The sequence below is a fragment of the Balaenoptera physalus genome, assembly GCF_965194825.1.
Source record: "Balaenoptera physalus genome assembly, chromosome: 13".
Classification (NCBI taxonomy): Eukaryota; Metazoa; Chordata; class Mammalia; order Artiodactyla; family Balaenopteridae; genus Balaenoptera; species Balaenoptera physalus.
This window is the reverse complement of record NC_138892.1, coordinates 102,007,572-102,029,183: the sequence shown is the minus strand read 5'-3', so window position 1 is coordinate 102,029,183 and position 21,612 is coordinate 102,007,572. Positions and strand designations below refer to the sequence as shown.

The following is a 21,612-nucleotide window of genomic DNA, read 5'->3' as shown; positions in this document are numbered from 1 at the left end:
GTCTGGAACATTCAGCGCCGGAACAAAGGCTCCAGGGCGGAAGTGAGGGCCGCTGAGCGGCGGCTGTAACTCTGGGTTACACGGGAGAGTAGAAGGATCTGCTTCAGCAGATCCGCTAATGGAGGCTAATGGAGTTTATCTACGTTTGAAGGGGTTCCTTCCTCCATCACTCAAAAAACTGTCCTTACTTCCCCATGTCTCTCCTCTTCCCACGGTCAGCGTAGTTCTGTCTAGGGACCCTCCACAGGAGACAGTATTTGTGTTCACCTGGGAGGAGCGCGAGGTCGGAAGTAGGAGACACCCAGGTTATGCTAGAAACTGCAGGGGAAAGGAGCACGCCTACAAAACCCACTCCCTCTTAAACTCGGCCAGCCTAGGTCAGTCAGTCATCAAAAGTCTTACTTGCCAAATCGAATGCCCCTTTGTTTATCATTGCTAATTTTTAAAAGACTAACAACTTTTTCTAGTTTTTCTCCACCTTTATATCCTTCAGGGCCTTCACTTCCTTCTAGTGAATCCTAAGTGGGGCTAGCTCCCTGGCTTGTCCTTTGTTCACTCATTAGTGATTCACAAAGTGGAGGGAGGAGCTAAAGGCATTTCATCTATACAGCAAATCCAAATTGAGGGCAGGAAGTTCTTAATTACTTTTAAAAATCACATTTAATACTCATTCTGCAAGTATTTATTGAGCACTTACTATGTGGCATGCACTGGGCCTGGGCAGTAGGGATGCAGAGCGAAACTGAAGGTCTGTTGGAGTTAGAAGAGTCTGACATAGAAGTACTTGATGACGTTTGGAAAGGAACAAACTCATCCCCAAATTCAGGTATAAAGTCAAATTGTGTTTGCTGCCATCAAGGAAAAGCAGGGCCCGGTAAGAGGGAATCCTAATTTAGATTATGGTTAAGAATGGCATTTCTGGACTTCTCTGGTGGCACAGTGGTTAAGAATCCGCCTGCCAATGCCAGGGACACGGGTTCAAGCCCTGGTCCAGGAAGATCCCACATGCTGCAGAGCAACTAAGCGTGTGCACCACAACTACTGAGTCTGCGCTCTAGAGCCCTCGAGCCACAACTATTGAGTCCGTGAGCCACAACTACTGAAGCCCACGCGCCTAGAGCCTGTGCTCCGCAACAAGAGAAGCCACCGCAATGAGAAGCCCGCGCACCGCAACAAAGAGTAGCGCCCACTCGCCGCAACTAGAGAAAGCCCACGTGCAGCAATGAAGACCCAAGGCGGCCAAAAATAAATAAATAAAATTAATTAATTAATTAAAGAAAAAGAAAAAAAGAATGGCCTTTCTGAGAAGGCCTAGAAGACCTCAGGATGTAACCAAGCAGGACCCTATGGGCCTTCCTGGGAGAGACCCCTCCCACATAGCCTCTGTTCTATAGCTCCTCTCCAAAGTACCTAGATGATAGTACCTGATGCACATTTCCTGAGTTGTTTCATAGATGCTAGAACCACCACCAAGTGGAAGAAATTAACTGCTTGATGGCCATGAACACATAGCCTACTGGTGCCTAAGGATTGATAATGTTAACCCCTGTGACACGGGCCTGTTACCTCACCATTCAGAAAATTGTGCATGAGCTGATCACATACACTGGGACTCCCCCTTCCTCACCTGGCCTTTAAAATTGCTTTGCTGAAACCCATGGGAAGTTTGAGTGTTTTAAGCACCAGCTGCCCTGGGCTCCTCTCTTGCAGCCCTGCAATAAACACTGCATTTTCCTTCACCACAACCTGGTATCATTAGATTGGCTTTACTGTGCATGGGCAAGCAGATCCAAGTTTGGTTCAGTATCAAGGTGTTAGTTAAGAGTTCCACACAAAAGAAAAGAATATAAGTGAAAGCCACAAGAAGGAGGGAGTTGGGTGGGAGAAGGAACTGAAACAGGAGGGAAGGGGGCAGGGCACAACCTTTAAAAGAATGATGTAGCCGTAGGACATGACAAAAACTGGTTAGAACCAACCAGGTCCAAGATGGCGGAAGTTTCGACTTCCAGTGGACCTTGAGCCTCATTATACGCTCACTGTAATATATTAGCATGCTAAATGACACACCCAACAGCGCCATGACAGTTCTGAGGCTAACCATAAAAGGCCAAAAAGTGGGCAATGGCCCAGTTCCTGGAAATCCCCACCCCTTCCCCGAAATAGTTGGAATAATCCTCCCACTCATTAACCTATGAAATAACCCAGTCCATAAAAACTAACCACCCCCATATTTCAGGGCCTCTCGCCTTCCACACTCTGTCTCTGGAGTGTTTTTCTCTCTAAATAAGTCCACTTCTTACCTATCACTTTGTCTCTCACTGAATTCTTTCTGCCATGAGACATGAAGAACCTGAGCTTCATTAAGTTCTGAGACCAGGTGTGTGATCTCAATTAAAAAACCGTGGGTTCAAGTCCCAATCTGGTTGCACGGTTTCAGAACTGGCCCTGTGACCCAAGTGTGGCTGGAGCTCAATAGCAAAGGTCATGACAGACCTTGCTGGGCTTGCTACAGAACACAAGTTCACGTGCCCAATGCATGGTGAGGCCAAACAAACCAAAATGTTGGAGTTTGGAGCAAAGAAAAATTTATTACAGGGCCAAGCAAGGAGAACAGGTGGCCTGGGCTCAAAATCCCAGAACTTCCTGATGGTTTGGGGGGAGAAATTTTTATAGGCAAAATTTGGGGTGAGGGCTACAGGGTGTGACTTTCTTCTGATTGGTTGGTGGTGAGGTAACAGGGCGGTGCCATCTTCCACCTGGGTGGGGACCTTAGCTCCTGCAGAAGAGCTCAAAGGTATTATTATTATTATTTTAATTTATTAATTTATTTATTTTTTGCTGCATTTGGGTCTTCGTTGCCGTGCACGGGCTTTCTCTAGTTGTGGCGAGCGGGGGCTACTCTTCGTTGAGGTGCATGGGCTTCTCATTGGGGTGGCTTCTCTTGTTGCAGTGCATGGCCTCTAGGACTGCGGGCTTCAGTAGTTGTGGCACGCGGGCTCAGTAGTTGTGGCGCACGGGCTTAGTTGCTCCACGGCACGTGGGATCTTCCCGGACCAGGGATCGAACCCGTGTCCGTGTCCCCTGCATTGGCAGGCGGATTCTTAACCACTGCGCCATCAGGGAAGCCTCAAAGGTATTATTATGTATATTCCTTGGGGAGGAACCAGGACCCTGCCCCAAGGTTGCACTATTGTTTCTTCACTGCTCTCCCTTTTTTCTGCATTCCCTCCCTTGCCTGATTAGCAACTGTTTGAACCTGCCCTTTGGAACTCAGGGAAGTTTGTGAATGAAGCCTATTTTCTACAAATAAGAAACAGGGGACACAAAGGATTCGTACCAGGGAGGGCCCCACAGGGTCCTGCTCGGTTTCAGGCTTTGCTTCTAGGCTGGGGTGATGAGTAACCATTTTATCCTAAGAGCAATAGGAAAAGCCAGAGGCTTCTCTTTACATTGGAAAAAGCTTACTGTGGCTGCTCTTGAAAGATGGTTGGATGAGAGAGTGTGGAATCAGGAAGACGATTTAGGAGGCTACTGTACTAGTTCCAGAGAGTGATGATAATAGTTTGGGCCAGAGAGGTGTCACAGAAGATGGAAAGAAGTAGATGGAATCGAGACTGAGAAATAAAACATTGCCTGCCATATCAGTAAACAAAGGATGTCACAGTCATCAGCAATTGCAGCCCTCCAGTGGTGAGCTGGTGAGCCCTGAGGGAACTCAGGAAGGAAACAAAGAATACCTGCCATCTAGGAGCCATCAGACTGCAGCCACTCCCCACGGTGAACCTGAGGAAACTCAGGATGTGAAAACACAGGATACAGGCCCCAGATAGCTGAGGTGCATATCAAAGGAATGATTTCAGTGAGCCCAGACTCTTGCATCTTCCCAGACACAGAAAAGCGCTAAATTCCTTAACTTGAGATGTATAGTTTTCTTTTATTAACAGTAATCTTTTTTTTCCTGCTGAAACCGTGTACCTCAGATTTGGACTTGAACCCCCGTACCGGGACTCAAACCCAGTCTAAACCCAGATTGGGACTTGAACCCACGTGACCGGGACTCAAAACCAGCCAGAACCCTGATTGGGACTTGAACCCCCGGGTCTTTTAATTAGAATCACTCACCTGGTGTCTGGACCTACTGAGGCTCAGGTTCTTTGTGTCTCAGCGCAGAAGGAATTCAGCGAGAGACAAAGTGATAGGCAAGAAGTAGATTTATTAATATAGGATGCTTGTAAGAGATTCAAGCAGGCAGGCGAGGGAGCTCTGCCCTGAAGATTAAGTGGGGTACAATTTTGTAGTCAAAGGAAAGAGGGAGGGGGAAAGACCACCTTCTTCGAGTAGACAGGAGGCTTACATCACTAGTTCCTCCTTCGTATCAGGCAGGAGAGTGTCTGACCCTATGAGGTCAAACTAGGATTATCATAGCGTTTATTCAAATCAGTCGAAGGGTGGTGACATTTTTCTTCCACCTAATGGCCTGGGGCATATCTCATGCTTTTGTTTATGGCTTTATAGTTAAGTAAGCCTGCTTCGTTCCACGATGTTCCAATAGCTTTCTTGAGGGATCATTAATTTACAGTGGTCTCCCAAAGTTTCCTAGGTTTCCCTCTCTATCTATAGTCCCCTACTGGGACTTCTACAGCTACCTGCATAACTATCCTATTCTATCCCTGTCACTACTACTTGCCCTTTGTTGAAAAACTCCTGTATGTCCTAGTTCCCACCTCGCCTCCTCAGGCCAGTTTTCTCAGGGTTACTTGAGATGCTGCCTCCCGGGATTGAAGTCCTTAGTATGTCCACTGAATAAAACATAACTCTCAACTTTTAGGTTGTGAATATGTTTTTTAGTCGCCAAGATATATTTGGAGGTGGGATGGATCACGCTGGTGATAGATTCAATGGGAGCCATTGGGGAAAAATGTCACTGAGGGAGAAAAAAACCGGCAAGGATGACGCAAGGTTTCTGGTTTGAACATCTGAATGGTGATACGGGGAGCACTGAAGAAAAGCAGAGTTAGAGGAAAAGATACAGAATTTGTTTGTATGTTTTAATTTTGAGATCTCAGTTATATAAATTGAGAAGTAGGAGGTTAACTATATAAGCCTTGGACTGAGAAAAGGGTTCTTGGTTAGAAATAGAAATTTGAGACTCATTGAAATATGCAATGAGCTGGAGCTGGCTTGAACAGGCTTGTGAGAGCTGATTATTAATTTTTCATGAATTCTGTGAGCCGGTTATTAAATGCAGCCATTTAAAGAAAATAAAATCGGGGACTTCCCTGGTGGCACAGTGGTTAAGAATCCGACTGCTAATGCAGGGGACACGGGTTCCATCCCTGGTCTGGGAAGATCCCACATGCCGCGGAGCAACTAAGACCATGCCTCACAATGACTGAGCCCTCGTGCCACAAGTACTGAAGCCCGTGCACCTAGACCCTGTGCCCTGCAACAAGAGAAGCCACCGCAATGAGAAGCCGGCGCACTGCTACGAAGAGTAGCCCCCGCTCGCCGCAACTAGAGGAAGCCCGCGCGCAGCAACGGAGACCCAACGCAGCCAAAAATAAATAAATAAATTTTTAAAAAATAATAAAATAAATTAAAAAAATAAAATTGTAAAAAGGAAAAAATAAATAAATAAAATAAAACTGTACAAATATAATTTAAATAAATTATACTAAAAACAAAAGTTAAAAAGTACTCAAAACTCATCACTTTCTAATTATTTTACTACCTTTTTGTATTAGTTTGCTAGGACTGCCATAACAAAAATGCTAAAGTAGTTTAAGCAACAGAAATTTATTTTCTCACAGTTCTGGAGGCAATCCAAGAGCAAGGTGTCAACAGGTTTGGTTTCGACAGAGGCCTCTGTCTTTCGCTTGAAGCTGGCTGCCGTCCTCTGTGCCCTCACACCATATTTTTATCTGTGTGCGTGCCCCTCTGTGTCCCAATTTCCTCTTCTTTTTTTTTTTTTTTTTGGACCATGCCTCTCGGCCCGCAGGATCTTAGCTCCCCAACCAGGGACTGAACCCGGACCCTTAGCAGTGAAAGCATGGAGTTCCAACCACTGGACCTCCAGGGAATTCCTAAGTGTCCTCTTCTTATACTGACAACAGTCGGATTGGATTTGGGCCCACACTAGTGGCCTCATTTTAACTTAATCATTTCTTTTAAGGCCCTATCCCCAATACAGTTACATTCTGAGGTACTGGGGGTTAGGGCTTCAACTTATGAACTTGGGGGTACACAATTCAGCCCTTAACAAAATTGAAATTATTGGGTTGGCCAAAAATTCATTCGGGGTTTTCTGGCCAACCCAATATTTATCTCTATTGTATCTGTATGGTGGAAACATGACATTGTGAGTTGCCAGCTTGCAATCAGCCATGGTGGGAATTTACACCAGAGAAATTAGTATATGCTAAAAAGGAGGGCCTTTTGTTCTCTCTGGAGAGCCTGCTGTTAAACATTTACCTGCATATCACTGCTACAGATGTTATTTAGTTTTTAGAGTATAATTTGAATGTGAAAAATGCGCGCACACACATACGCACACACACCACTTTTGTTGAAGTGCTGCAAGTTATGGCTGATAGAGATACAAAGAAAGTCTTCCTAGGAAATTCCCTGGTGGTCCAGTGGTTAGGACTCAGTGGTTTTACTGCCAAGGGCCCAGGTTCGATCCCTGGTCTGGGAACTAAGATCCCACAAGCTGCACGGCGAAGCCAAAAAAAAAAAAGTCTTCTGAGTATCTATCACTGATTTTGCAAGGACAGGTATATCGAGACGCTTTCCACTGAGTCACAGAAATTCTGACCAAATGGTATTAAAGGACATCTCATAAGGATCATCTCATTTATTATTTCACATTAAACTAAATCCAAGGGTAGTGGGGTATGCTGGAAAAGAAGGTTCTTTGCTCTGCCTGAGGTAGGAGATAGATGGGCCCCTGGGCTGGACAGCTGGGGTTTGTCAAGTGGAGTAAAACTGAAGCTTTGTTTTCATCCAGACACTCCAAGGACAAAGCTAGTGGCAGAAGCTCAGCTCTGCTAAAGTAAAGAGATAAAGGGCCCACTCCTGAGGTCAAGGAAGACTTCCCGGTCTGCACATGCGCAGGAAGGCTCCTCGGGGGGTCAAAAAGGGAGAGGGCCCCCACCCCGTAATAAGTGTGGACATTCACCCACAGGCCCCTGCGGTGGCATCCATCTTAGCAAAAAGTTGCACACGCATGTTGGGGGGCGCATGTATGTTGGGGAGGGTCCTGGGACCAGTCAGGTGTGAAAAAAGAGACGAGATAATTGGCCCAATGTAAACAAAGACCGGGAAGGACTGTCCTATATAAGTGATTTAAATCACCTCTTTACGGTACTCCTCATTCAGGACGCCCACACTCCTCTCTGGGTGTGTATTTCTGCCTAGCTTCTGACTTAAATAAACAAACTCCTCCCATACATTGTGCTATGTCTCTAATAATAAACTTTGTACCTGTTTTTACAGTTTTTGCCTTCTTGGAACATTCGTGCTTTCAATGGGGGAACGAGCAGGGGCCACTTTGCTTCTAGCCTCTAGCCCCTAGTGGTCTAGTGGTTAGGATTCCTGGGTTTCATCCAGGCTACGCAGGTTCAATTCCTGGGCTGGGAACTAAGATCTCTCTTCAGGGTCGCTGACTGCTGTCCCTCCGAGATCATTATGAGAAAGCAGCAGGAAGAAACTCTCTCTGGCTGAATGTGAATGGTTTCACCTGGGTCACAGATTGCTCTCTGCATCCATCACATGACAACGGGAAGACTCAGCCATAGGGGAAGGCAGTACAGTACGGCGGACTGCAGTCCTCGAGGACATAGCGGAGGGGAAGGACCAGCCAACCTGGAAGCTCAGCTCTAGCTCCCTGTTTCCAGTGGTCTAATGGCATCTCCACGTGGATGTCCCACTACCATTTCAACCTCAGTAAGTCCCAAAGAAATCGATCATCTGCCAAAGCTCCAAGATCAAACCTTTCTGTTCCTTTCCTTGCCAGTACTATTTCCCCAGGAACACTAGATTCAGGCAAACCTTGGGTATATTCCTCTTCTCCATATGCTATGTCCATCCAGTTGCTGAGTCCTGTTGAACTTTCCTCTCCACGCCCCCTCCTTACCCCAGATTCTTCCACCTTCAATGAATCATTATGCATCCATATATATATATATATATTCATATATATGTAGTTACTCTGCATTTTCTATTTTAAGAATTTAACATCTTAAAATTTATTGAATTCCTCTACTTCTCTATCCAATAGATAGACAATTTTATTACTAGAACTAATAAGATAGCAGGATAAATTATATACATAGAAAAATCAATAGTTATGACAGTGTGGTACTAGAGCAGAAATAGCTATATATATTATATATAGGTCAATGGAAAATAATAGTCCAGGGTTATATATATATATATATATATATATATATATATATATATATATGAAATGGCATTTCAAATCAGTGGGTAAGGATGGGATTAATCATTTCTTTAAGGTGACACTATAAACAAAGTGAAAAGACAAACTAGGAAAACATTTTCAGTATTTATAAAAGACAAAAAGTTAATGTGTATGTGTGGTGGTTTTAAAACATGCCCACCAGGAATTCCCTGGAGGTCCAGTGGTTAGGACTCCACGTTTCCACTGCCAGGGGCAGTGGGTTTGATCCCTGGTCAGGCAACTAAGTTTCCGCAGGCTGCGCTTGGTGCTGCCAAAAAAACAAACACAACAAAACAAACAAAACAAAACAAAACAAACAACGGAAAAAACCCACGCCCACCAATTCTTTGATACTCTTCTCTTCAAGAGGTGGAGTCTATTTTCCCTCTACTTAAGTGTGGGCTGCACTTAGTGACTAGCTGCTAAAAATAGAATAAAGTGGAAGTGATCTGTGTGACTTTGGAGACTAAGTCATAAAAGGCACAGTGGCTTCCACCTTGGTCTCCTTCTCTCCTGGGGGAAGCCAGCTGCCTAATTGTGAGGACACTCAGGCAGTCCTGTGGAGAAGCCCATATGGCAAGGAACAGTTCTGCTAACAGCCCTGTCACTGAACCATCTCCAGGCCCAGTCAATCCATCAGATAACTGTAGCCCAAGCTAAGATACTTTTAGATTCCTGATTCACAGAACCTGAGATAATAAATGTTTTAAGCTACTAAGTTTTGAGATAATTTGTTATAATCAACTGAGAATTGCATTTGGCTACAGCATAGATCCCCCAAACCCAGTGGCTTAACCAGTTTTTCTCTTTTATATAAAATAAGTCTGGAGACAGGCAGTTCAGTGCTGATGTGATAGCTTCATGATATTTTCTGTATCGTAAGCTGCTTTCTACTTTTGTTCTGGCATCTTAGCATATGGCTCATATTCTCTGGGTCATCTCACAGCCCCATGTGGTTGCTGGAACTCCTGCCATCACATTTCTACTTTACAGAGGAAGTAAGAGAAAGGGGGGGGGGAGGAAAAAGGGACATTCTAGAAGTTTCACCCAATGACTTTCACTAATAGGTCACTGACCTATCAGCAATGAATGGAGGTTGAGAAATATATATATTTTTTAAGCTGGGCACAGTGTTGCCCCAATAATATAAAAGTTCTGTTAGCTCAAGAATGAGAAGACAAGAAAATCCAATTAAAAAATAAGCAAAGAGTTTAAACAGACAGTTCCTCAAAGAAGATATACAAATGGCCAATGAAAACAAAAAAGATGCTTAACATCTTTAGCCATCAGGGAAATGCAAATCAAAACCACAATGAGATACCACTTCATATCCACTAGGACAGCTATAATCAAAAACAGGTAATAGCAAATGTTGGCCAGGATACGGAGAAATTAGAACCCTCAAACACTGCTGGTAGAAATGTAATGTGGGGCAGCTACTTTGGAAAACAGTTTGGCAGTTCCTCAAAGGATAAATATAGAGTTACCATATGATCCACTTACAATTCCACTTGTAAGGAAGAAATTGCCAATAAACTAGTTGAAATATATGAGGTCTGGTTCTATTTGTAAAATTTTATTTCAGGCTCCTAGCAAAATGCCTGGTACCTAGTAAGCACTCAATATTCATAGTTGAATAAATGAATATGTTGAAACTGTAAATATTTTAGAATGAAATCACATGGCAAAGAATCATGTCCTCCTTTGGAATCCATTCATTACTGTATAGAATTCAATATCTTGATACTAAAAGTATTATTTTTTTTTTATTGATACTATTTGGGTATATAACCGAGGGAAATGGAAATATTCGGCCACACAAAAATTTGTACATGAATGTTCATAGTAGCATTATTCATAATAGCCAAAAAATGGAAAGAACCAAATGTCTCTCAACTGATGAATGAAGAAATAAAATAAAATTTGGTATAGACCATACAATGGAATACTGTTCAGCAATTAAGATGGATGAAGTACTGATACAAGCTACAACACAGATGAACTTTGAAAACATAATGCTAAGTGGAAGAAGCCAGACGCAAAGGACCACATGTTGTATAACTCCATTTACATAAGTTGTTTAAAAACAGTTCTGTTAGTAAGAAAGACGGGAAGAATGAATATCAGGTAAGAAACTGGCAGTTTCCACCACAGTTAATATTCAGATCATATAAAACTCCTACAAATCAATTTTTAAAATTAATGACTTAGCAGGAACATGAAAAAGGACATGAAAAGGCATTTTGTAAAATAAATACAAATACATAGACATATAAAAAAAACCTCACCCACAATCAAAAATGCAAATTAAAATAATTTTATGGTTATTTGATAATGGCTATTATTAAAAAGACAAGAAAAACAAATGTTGGTGAGGATGTGGAGAAAAGGGAATCCTCACACACTGTTGGTGGGAATGTAAATTGGTGCAGCCACTATGGAAAACAGTATGGAGGTTCCTCAAAAAATTAAAAATAGAACTACCATATGATTCAGCAATTCCACTTCTAGGTATTTATCTGAAGAAAACAAAAGTACTAATTCAAACGATATGTGCACCCCTGTGTTCATTGCAGCACTATTTACAATAGCTAGATATGGAAGTAACCTAAGTGTCCATCCATAAATGAATGGATAAAGAAGATGTGTGTGTGTGTGTGTGTGTGTGTGGGTGGGTGGGTGGGTGGTGGAATATTACTTGGCCATAAAAAAGAATGAAATCTTCCATTTGCGCCAACATGAATGGACTTGGAGGATATTACGCTAAGTAAAATAAGTCAGACAGAGAAAAACAATACTGCATGATTTCACTTATATGTGGAATCTAAAAACCAAAACAAATGAACAAACAAGACAGAAGCTGACTCATAGATACAGAGAAAAAACTGGTGGTTACCAGAGGGGCAGGGGATGGAGGGATGGATAAAACAGATGAAGGGGATTGAGAGGTACAAACTTCCAGCTATAAAATAAATCATGAGGATATAATGTACACATAGGGAATATAGTCAGTATGGTACAACTTTGTATGGTGACAGATGGTAACTCGTCTTATTGGGGTGATCATTTCATAATGTATAAAAACATCAAATCACTATGTTGTATACTTGAAACTAATATAATACTGCATGTTAATTATAACTTTAAAAATGCCATAATAAGCTAACCTCCCTGAAAAAAATAATATCGACGTATCTATTTTTCAATCTATTAAGATTGGTAAAGTTAAGTACATACACTTTGAACCAGAAACTGCACCTCCTAAGAATGTATTCCACAGAGCCATGTTACTCAAAATGCGGTCCATGGACCAGCAGAATTGGTATCACTTTGAGAGGTCGGAATCTACATTTTAATGAGCTCCTCAGGCAATTCCTATGCACATTAAAATTTGAGAAATACTGTTACAGATTACTCACACCGAAGAGCAAAGATATATCTATGAGGATTTCTATTGCAGGATTGTTTATAATGTTGATAATTTTCTTTAAAGTTAATACACCTCAACAGAAAACAGTTAAAAAAATTACCATATAGCTATATAATGGAAGACTTAGAAAACTATAAAACAAAGTGGTAGATAAATGTTTAGTAATATGAAAGATTTCTAAGACATATTGTTAAATGAAAATAATCCAGATGTATATATGATTGATACCATTTTTGTCTTTTAAAAATCTATATATTAATGAGAGTGGTGCTGAGGGAGATCATGGACTTTTATGTTCCTCTATATACACGTCTCTATTATTTGCATTTTTATTTTAATTAAATAGTACTTTTGTAATCGAAGGAGATGTTCTCTAGACCAGGCACTGGGGGAAGGATGTCACGGGGAAGGATGTCACTGAGAAGGACGGGGAGTTTCTAGCTCTCATTACATGGCATCAATTCAGTCCTTGTCAACAAAACAAAATAAAACCTCCAGCGGCTCCTTACAGCTTTTGGGATAAAGTCCAACCGTCTGTTGCTCCTCCCTCATGCCCCTGAGTGAACCTCCGTTCCAGCCAGCAGAACCCCTGCCTTCCTTCCGCTGACACTGAGCTCTTTCTCCTCCAGGACTTAACACCGGCACCTCCTCTGTCTAGACTCTCTGCCCTGAATATGTGATATTATGTGCACATGTGCATTATAAAATTATCCCCTGGCAATTCGTAAAAGCCCTGTAAGTGCTGGGTTTCATTATTATAACATATTTCTCATTATATTGAATTACTTGTCCACTAACCCTATCCCTGGACTGTAAGTGCCCTGAAGACAGGGCCTGTGTTTTACTGTCCTTGAGTGCCCAGCCAGTCCAGCCTGGCAGAGAGTAAGTGCTTAACAAAAGCATGCTAACTGATACCTCCCTTTCCTCTGTGCCAAGGAAGAAAGTCACATCCTTTCTCTCCGACTACATCAAACCACCTGGATGTTCGCCTTTTCCACACTCCAGCAATGTGATAACTCCTTTGCAAAGCACTTCTAGCCCTTCAGAGAGCTTTCCTATCTACTCTTTTTTTTTTCATTAATTAATTAATTAATTAATTTTTGGCTGCATTGGGTCTTCGTTGCTGCGTACAGGCTTTCTCTAGTTGCGGCGAGTGGGGGCTACTCTTTGTTGCAGTGCGTGGGCTTCTCATGGCGGTGGCTTCTCTTGTTGCAGAGCACGGGCTCTAGGCACGTGGAATTCAGTAGTTGTAGCACGCAGGCTCAGTAGTTGTGGTGCATGGACTTAGTTGCTCCATGGCATGTGGGATCTTCCTGAACCAGGGCTCGAACCCATGTCCCTGCATTGGCAGGCAGATTCTTAACCACTGCGCCACCAGGGAAGTCCCCTATTTACTCTTTTTTATTCCTCACAACAACCTCAGGACTGAGGAAACAGGCAAGGGGTGGGTGGGAGGTGTTTATGAGGGTCAACTAAGTGAAGGCAGTAACTCACACTCTTTTAACTGTCCAGCAGTCTTTTGAGGTGGACATGTTTATCCCCATTTCAAAAATGTGAGAATGGGGCTTCCCTGGTGGCGCAGTGGTTGAGAATCTGCCTGCCAATGCAGGAGACACGGGTTCGAGCCCTGGTCTGGGAACATCCCACATGCCACGGAGCAACTAAGCCCGTGAGCCACAACTACTGAGCCTGCGCGTCTGGAGCCTGTGCCCTGCAACAAGAGAGGCCGCGACAGTGAAAGGCCCGCGCACCGTGATGAAGAGTGGCCCCCGCTCACCGCAACTAGAGAAAGCCCTCGCACAGAAACGAAGACCCAACACAGCCATAAATAAATAAATAAATTTATTTTAAAAAATATATATATATTTAAAAAAAAAATGTGAGACTGAAACCTCAGTAAAATGATATAACCTGCTGAGGAACACGCAGCTATTAAGTGGTGGAGTGAGTTTGGAACCTGCTCTCTCTGACTTTAAAACCCCATGATACCAAGTGAACAGATTTGTCTGTGAACTATATTAGCCAAGCCGGACAGGGCAGGAGGTAGTTTTTCCCGATTTTCAGCTCAACACATCTGCCATCAGACCATTCTCATTGCAGTGGCTTCTCTTGTTGGGAGCACAGGCTCTAGGCGCGCAGGCTTCAGTAGTTGTGGCACTTGGGCTTCAGTAGTTGTGGCGCGCAGGCTCTAGAGCGCAGGCTCAGTAGTTGTGGCGCACGGGCTTAGTTGCTCCGCGGCACGTAGGATTTTCCCGGACCAGGGCTCGAACCCGTGCCCCCTAGCATTGGCAGGTGGATTCTTAACCACTGTGCCACCCACCACTTGGTATTTCTTGCCCTTCTTCCCCACCTTTTGTTTCAGGGAATGAGTTTCTTTTGAATTCACAGTACTTCTGCATTGAGGTTGTCCGGTTCCTTTAAGGTCTCGCATGATGCAATGGCTAGCCCCGCCCCTGTCCCGCCCCTGTCCCGCCCCTCAGCTCTACTAAGCCACGCCCACTGGCTTTTTTAGCCCCGGACCAATTACCGCGCCTCATCCGGGTTCCTAGGACTGGGAAATTCGGCTCGTAACCAGGCAACAACCGGTCCACTTGCTTCTCGGCGGATTTTCAGTTCGGTTATTCGCAGCGCTTCTCTCAACGGCTGCCAGCTGCGGAAGGCGAGTGCCCGGCCCCCCCGTTGCCACAACAGCAGTACACAACTCCTTCTCCCTTGCCCTCTACCAAACAGTCCTTCCGTCTCGGGGCCAAGACCTCTCCAGTAAAGCTTCTAGTTGAGCAGAACCAGGGTCTGCGCCCCTTTGCAAAGGAGGATTGATTGAGTGGGAGGGTTGGAGGCCGCGCGTCAGGCTGGTGTCCCAGAGGGGACAGGGAAATGGGTCTACGCGGCGTGGGAGAGTTAGAAGAAAGGAGTAGAGCAGGGGTTATAGAGATGGAAGGGGATGGGAGGGGGCGGTAGGGAGGTTTGGAGGAGAACGTGGCTTAAGGCAGAAGTGGGAAGAACTAAGGAGAGGGAAGTCGAGGAAGCTGGACACCGAGCTGCTGGAGGAGTTGGAGCCCCTGAGAAGGGCAGGAAATGTCTTGGGGGTCTGGGAAGGCATCCAAGTGAGAGGGGTCCTTGGTGGGAAGTATGAAGTGGAGGTTGGGAGTCAAAATGAGATGTTCACAGGGATGAGGAAAGAAGCATCGCTGGCAGGAGGTCTGGGGTGATAGGGTGATGGGAGGGGTACCCATTCATGGAGGTGAGGGAGGGAGCGTTGGCAGACGCTGAGGAGACCTTCTTTCTCAGGGCCGGGACCTAGCTGGATCTGACTCCAGAGCCTTCAGCAGGGAAGAAAAATGTCAGATGAAGATGATCTGGAAGACTTTGAGCCAGACCTGGATGGTCTGGAAAGGGAAGACGACGACGAGAAGGAGACAGAGGAGTGGGAGGACTACAGGAAAGAGGGAGAAGACTCTGAGGGAGTGAGAGCTTGGAAACAGGGGGCCGGGATTAAGGGCTGGGGTTAAAGGGATGCCTGAGTCCGCTTCCTCCTGCAGTGGATGTCCACGCCCCTCACAGAAGACATGATGAAGGAAGGGCTTTCTGCGCTCTGCAAGACGGGTAATGGACTGGCCCATGCTTACGTCAAGCTGGAGGTTAAAGACAGGTGTGTTCATGGGGGACCAGAAGAGGTCTGAGGGTGTGGGACCCAGTGTCCTTTCTCAGCCTCCATCCTGGGTGTTTCGGCTGAGTTTGGATCTCTGGCATCCTGGACCAGCGAGGAGGGAAGGATAGAGTCTACCTTTCAGGACGCTGTGACTCCCTGCATCAGAGCTGGCCTGGGCAGTTGGAGGCTGTGAGGGTGTGGGATGGGGGTGGGGATTCCTTTTGGACTCCCTCACTTGTCTTTCAGAGTGTCGCTTCTCGGCCCTTCACAGACACAAGGTCCCTGCCCACCCTTGAGAACCCACCTACCTTCTCTTCCCCCTCCCCAGCCCTCCCTTCTGTCAGCCACTCTTCTCTCCACTCTAAGCCATCTTCATACTGCCCTCTGCTTTAGTACCTCTGACAGTCCTTGCTGGATTCTTAACCCTGACCCTGGCCTCTACCGTCTCCTAGGGATCTGACAGACATCTACTTGCTGCGTTCCTACATCCATCTGCGCTACGTGGATGTTTCCGAAAACCACTTGACAGACTTGTCCCCACTCAATTACCTCACCCACCTGCTCTGGCTCAAGGCTGATGGCAACCGGCTGCGGAGTGCCCGGTTGAACGAACTGCCCTACCTGCAGATCGCCAGCTTTGCCTATAACCAGATCACCGACACTGAGGGCATCTCTCATCCTCGTCTGGCCAGCCTGGATCTCAAAGGTGGGGCCTTAGGATGGGCCTCACAAGATTCCTTCCTCGCCTGGGGCCAACAGAAGTGGGCAGTGTGGTCCTTGGCTGTGCCACACAGCAATATGCATTCATTCATTCACTCATTCAGACACTCATGATGGTTCACGATGACAGTTCTGTGTGCTGGAGATGTAGCAGTGAACAAAACAAAGAAAATCCCTATTCTCCTGTAGCTTATATTGTAGTCAGGGGAGGCAGGCAATTATCAGTGATCCGTATTTTATTTTTATTTTTTGGCCGCACTGCGTGGCATGCGGGATCTTACTTCCCCAAGCAGGGATCAAACCCGTATCCCCTGCAGTGGAAGCATGGAGTCTTAGCCACTGGGCCACCAGGGAAGTCCCAATGATCACAATAAATAAGTAAATTTAGGGACTTCCCTGGTGGTGCAGTGGTTAAGAATCCGCCTGCCAATGCAGGGGACACGGGTTCGAGCCCTGGTCCAGGAAGATCCCACATGCTGCGGAGCAACTAAGCCCGCCAGCCACAACTACTGAGCCCGTGCGCCACAACTACTGATGCCCGCGCGCCTAGAGCCTGTGATCCACAACAAGAGAAGCCACTGCAGTGAGAAGCCTGCACACTGCAACTAGAGAAAGCCCGTGCGCAGTAACAAAAGACCCAACACGGCCAAAAATAAATAAATAAAAATTAAAAAAAATAAGTAAATTTATAAAGCATGTTAAAAGGAGATAAGTGCTATGGAAAAAATCAGGGTAAAGGAAAAGAGGGGAGCAGGGGTGGCGATTTCAAACAGGTTGGTTAGGACAAGTGTAATTGGGAAGTTGACATTTGAGCAAAGACTTGAAGGAGGAGAGGGAGTTAGCCATATAGATTGCTGGGCACCCCTCATTCACTCCTCAAAGACTTAGGTGGGCACATCCATCGGGCCCTTGGACTGCCAGACCACCGTCCACGGCTCCGCAGCTGTTAAGTCTGGAGCTGTCCCTCCTCGTATCACCTGGCATTAGAGAAGATGATGCAGAGGCTCCCCAAATTCAGGCTCTACTGCTGAACATTTGACGTGGCCCTTTGAACTCTTGACACCCTCCTTCTCAGGGAACCACATCCACATGGTGACAGGTCTGGACCCCCAAAAGCTGATCAGCCTGCACACACTGGAGCTTCGGGGAAACCAGCTGAACAGCACCCTGGGAATCAACCTTCCTAAGCTGAAGAACCTCTTCCTGGTAGCTCACTGGGTCAGAGGGTGGTTGGTGCCGGGAAGGGGGCACTGTCCTGGGGGCCAGGATGCCTGGTTCTAGTAGACTCACCTACTAACTTCACCATCATCATCATAATTGGTATCATTTCCTGAGTGCTTACTTGGTGCCAGATGCTGTGTGGATTCAGAGTCAAAACAGACAAGGTGCTCACCACCTAGCAGGGCTGATAATACACAATGTGTGGATAATATAGAGACAGTTTGCTTTGATACAGGTAGCAGCACCATGTGCATAACAGGTACAGATCAGGCTAAGGAGGCCACTTACGTGCCTAGGCTTTTAGACTCTTGAGCTGCCTCATTCCAGGATGGTGTTGAAGCCATTTCTCCTCAGTGGGGCAGTGAGGCTCTTGGCCCGGGCGGTGGGTTGAAGCATCTCCTCCCTAATTAGAGGTGGCTGTGCTGGGATGGGCAGTAGGGGTGACTGCTGAGCTTTCTCTGGGTTGGCAAATTCTTCTGGATTCTTTACTCTCTACACGGGTCTCTACCCACCTCCACTCCCCTCCTGTACCCTCTCTACCTCTTAGATTTGCTCTTTTGCTGCATCTCTTTCTGATTTCCTTCCCTCTCCCTGCTCCCCTCTCCTAACCTATCTACTGTATCCTGGGGTCTAGGCCCAGAACCTGTTGAAGAAGGTGGAAGGCTTGGAAAACCTAAGCAATCTCACTACCTTGCATCTTCGAGACAACCAGATTGAAACTCTGAGTGGCTTCTCCAAGGAAATGAAATCACTGCAGTACCTCAACCTAAGGTATGAACCCCTTCCAGGCCCACCTTGCCTCTACCCCTGACCAGGAGCCGCCTTTGACCCTATGTTTCTCCCTGGTCCCAACCCCCCAGTTCTAGACCACCCCAGATTCTCACCTCATCCTTTGTCCTGATCCTCACCCCTTCTGTCCTTACTTTCTTCTGCGTCAGTCCTAATTACAGCACTGAGACCTCTGTAGCCTGAGACCCTGAATCCTATTCATTCAACCCACATATTGAGAACGTACTATGTGCCAGGCCTTGTGCTGTGTTTTGGGAACCATCTGAAGGAATCAGAGATGGTCCCTGTTCTCAGGGACTCAGTCTGGCTCCATCCCATATAAGTTCCCACTGCCCTTCTCCATCTCCTGGGCCCCAATTCCCCTTCCAGTTTCCTGCCTCTCTTCTCCTGAGCCCCACCTGTAAGGGATGGCCCCCTACTGCTATAAAACACAAGACATGCTCAGATTTGTTTTTGGGTTTTTTTTCCATAAATTTATTTATTGATTTATTTATTTTTGGCTGCGTTGGGTCTTCGTTGCTGCGCGGGCTTTCTCTAGTTGCGGTGAGCGGGGGCTACTCTTCATTGTGGTGCACAGGCTTCTCATTGCGGTGGCTTCTCTTGTTGCGGAGCACAGGCTCTAGGCACGCTGGCTTCAGTAGTTGTGGCACGTGGGCTCAGTAGTTGTGGCTCGCGGGCTCTAGGACGCAGGCTCAGTAGTTGTGGCGCACGGGCTTAGTTGCTCTGCGGCGTGTGGGATCTTCCCGGACCAGGGCTCGAACCCGTGTCCCCTGAATTGGCAGACGGATTCTTAACCACTGCGCCACCAGGGAAGTCCCCGTGCTCAGATTTGAGGCGAGAAGAGTATTTAAAAGAAAATCTCTAGTTGGAAAGGCACTGAGGATCAGGGGCGATTTTCTTGCAGCAACTCTTGTCGGGTGGAGGATTTTATGTGTGTATCTTTAAGCAAAGATGTAAGGAAATTGCCTCCTTCGTCAACAAAGACAAATCCTCAAGGCTGGCAATGGAAAAAGAGTCTCCAAGTAGGGAGTGGTGGTTGCACCTTGAAGCCCAAAGTCCTGCTTTGACTGCTGGAGCGATCTCTTGCTAATTAGCTCTGCCCCCTTGGTCTGGTAGGGTGCAGGGGGTATTGTTTTCCTGCTAATGGTCTAGACAGGGATAATGGACCTTCCTCAGTGGCTATTTACCAGGGATGTTTGGAAGTAAGTGTGGGGCGGAGGGGTTGTCTCAGTGGCTGGGAGGTGCCCCTGGGGCCAAAGACCTGCAAGCAAGGACAGTCCAGCCCCTGAGAAACACCAGAGTGGTTCAGTGCCTCTCTTGAGATAAGGCTGAAACATTTAAGCCTGATTTCACAAAGGCATGAGGCAAGAGCATGAAAACAATACACAGTATCCTACAATGAGGTACTTTAGGGGAGGAAGCTTATTCTTCAGGCTGGGAGGCCCCGACCCGTCCCCAGCTCCAGGCCCCTTCCTGTGGGAGCACCAAGACAGCACCATCTCCATGACCCTAGAGCCCATTTCCTTCTCCACTGGCTCGGGTCCTACCTTCTAACCTTTGATTAGGTGTGATGACACAGAAATCTGTCCCTACAAAGGAGATTCCCCCCTACTCCCCAACTACAAGACAGGGCTGAGACCTAGCTCTGCTGTTCCAAAAAGATAAATATGACCCATTACAGAATAGACTGTGGCACCTAGGGATTCCCTGAAGGGCAGAACAGGACAGGAGTAGGGTTACACAGCAACTCTGCAGCAAATCTGGCAGTGCGTGGCAGGCCAATCCACAGAGGCCATGTTTCTAGAGAAACCGGAGCCCAGTGGGAGATTCCCCCTGAGGGCCCATACCTGGTAGCTGGCCTCCGAAGCCCGTCGTCCCCTCGTGAACCCCTCCCGACCACACCGGCAGGGGCAACATGGTGGCTGACCTGGGGGAGCTCGCCAAGCTGCGGGACCTGCCCAAGCTGCGAGCCTTGGTGCTGCTGGACAACCCGTGTACGGACGAGAACGACTACCGCCAGGAGGCCCTGGTGCAGATGGCGCATCTCGAGCGCCTGGACAAGGACCTCTACGAGGAGGAGGAGCGGGCTGAGGCTGGTGCGACGCGGCAGCGGGTGAAGGAGGCGCAGGAGGCTGAGCCCGAGCCCGAACTGGGACCGGACCCGTCACCCATCTAGCAGTTCCCCGAGCCTCCAAGGACAGTAAGGAAGGTGGGCAGGGAGGCCAGAAGAGGAGGCCAAGGGCCTGGCAGATGGGAAGGGAAGTTGCTGTAGGAGGAGGTGGCTGAGGAAGGCAGAGGCAAGGAGAACCCTTGGGGAGACCTGGGTTAGGAGTCACGGGGGAGGAGAAAGAACCAGAAGAGCTTGGGGGGAGCTGAGAGAGGCTTAGGAGAAACATCAGGAGGCCTGAGGAGTGAGCAGTATGAATGGGGTGGCAGGCAGAGACGTGGCTGTGGGCTGGGCGGCCACACCTGATGGGAAATGCTGGGTCTGGGGCATGGGGGGGGGGCGGGGTTGGGGGCCGTGTATGAGGATGGCAGCTGGGCCTAGAGGAGAAGGCAGGAGAGGAAGATCCTGCACTAAAGAGCCAAAGCTAAAAATAACAGGACACTGGCAGAAGGAAGAAAGGAGGGCAGAATGAGGCAGAAAGGGACTGAGGCTGAGACCAGGGAAGCGCGGCAGCTGGCACTTCAGATGGGGCAGAGGCAGCAGTGGGAGTGCAGTGGGGCCCAGAGGATTGGCTTCTGTCCTCTTCCTCCGGGAGACCAAAGATGCTGGCCCCAAGACTGAGGAGACTCCCAGTTGGGGGGGCCCACACCCCCTCTTCCGGAGACAGAGGACGCCTTCTCTTGCCCCAGGCCTAGGAATTCATCACAGCCTGCCTCCCAGCCTCTGTGACGGGCACCTGGGCAGCGGGCACCTGGGCAGCGGGCACCTGGGCAGCGGTGACTCGGCGGGAGCAGCCCTCAGGCAGGCCTGGTGGGAACCAGGCCTGGATGGGCCAGGGGATGCTTGAAGAATTGGCTGCGGAGGAGCTGCAGAGGCGGCGGCCTGGAGTGTTAGGAACAGTTCGTTTTTCCAATAAAGAGACATTTTGATACTCTTGTGTCTGACCGGGTTTGTGAGACCCTGAGGCTGTCACGGGCTTCACTGGCGTGAGGCTGAGATTGTTACTTTCCACGGGGTCGGGGTGTGGGTATGAGCGCGCGTGGGCGGCGGGGGGCCAGGTCCTGGGTGGCCCCCGGCCCCTCCCACATCGCTCTCCTCCTGCCCTCCCCGCCCCATCCCATCGGTTCCCTCCCCCCCGCCCCATCCCATCGGTCCCCCCCCCCCCCCCCGCCCCC

General features: G+C 47.3%; 1 protein-coding gene and 1 long non-coding RNA gene across 5 annotated transcripts; one reads left to right on the top strand and one right to left on the bottom strand.

Moving 5' to 3' along the window:
* Positions 1-14,394: 14,394 nt before the first annotated feature.
* On the top strand, positions 14,395-21,368 carry LRRC23 (leucine rich repeat containing 23). 4 transcript variants are annotated; one of them, XM_082420306.1, is made up of 8 exons: positions 14,395-14,550; positions 15,180-15,355; positions 15,431-15,540; positions 15,993-16,246; positions 17,336-17,466; positions 18,116-18,252; positions 20,179-20,470; positions 21,127-21,368. In XM_082420306.1, exons 2-7 carry the CDS (start codon positions 15,230-15,232, stop codon positions 20,444-20,446), a joined length of 1,026 nt encoding a protein of 341 aa, XP_082276432.1. In that variant the 5' UTR covers positions 14,395-14,550; positions 15,180-15,229; the 3' UTR covers positions 20,447-20,470; positions 21,127-21,368. The 4 variants fall into 4 exon arrangements, with proteins under 4 accessions (XP_082276432.1, XP_082276431.1, XP_082276434.1 ...); XM_082420305.1 differs by lacking the exon at positions 14,395-14,550 and adding an exon at positions 14,603-14,679; XM_082420307.1 differs by lacking the exon at positions 14,395-14,550 and adding an exon at positions 14,648-14,663.
* LOC309640947 lies at positions 20,751-21,531 on the bottom strand. Its single transcript, XR_014252453.1, has 2 exons — positions 21,204-21,531; positions 20,751-21,173 (listed from the first exon to the last, which is right to left on the bottom strand). It is a non-coding gene; the product is annotated as an uncharacterized lncRNA (long non-coding RNA).
* Between the last annotated feature and the right edge of the window lie 81 nt (positions 21,532-21,612).

Coding starts and splice junctions, on each gene's coding strand:
- LRRC23 (XM_082420306.1), top strand. CDS start 15,230: ATGTCAGATGAAGATGATCTGGAAGACTTTGAGCCAGACCTGGATGGT. Junction 15,541..15,992: donor AAGCTGGAGGTTAAAGACAG/GTGTGTTCATGG, acceptor ACCGTCTCCTAG/GGATCTGACAGACATCTACT. Junction 18,253..20,178: donor CTGCAGTACCTCAACCTAAG/GTATGAACCCCT, acceptor CCACACCGGCAG/GGGCAACATGGTGGCTGACC.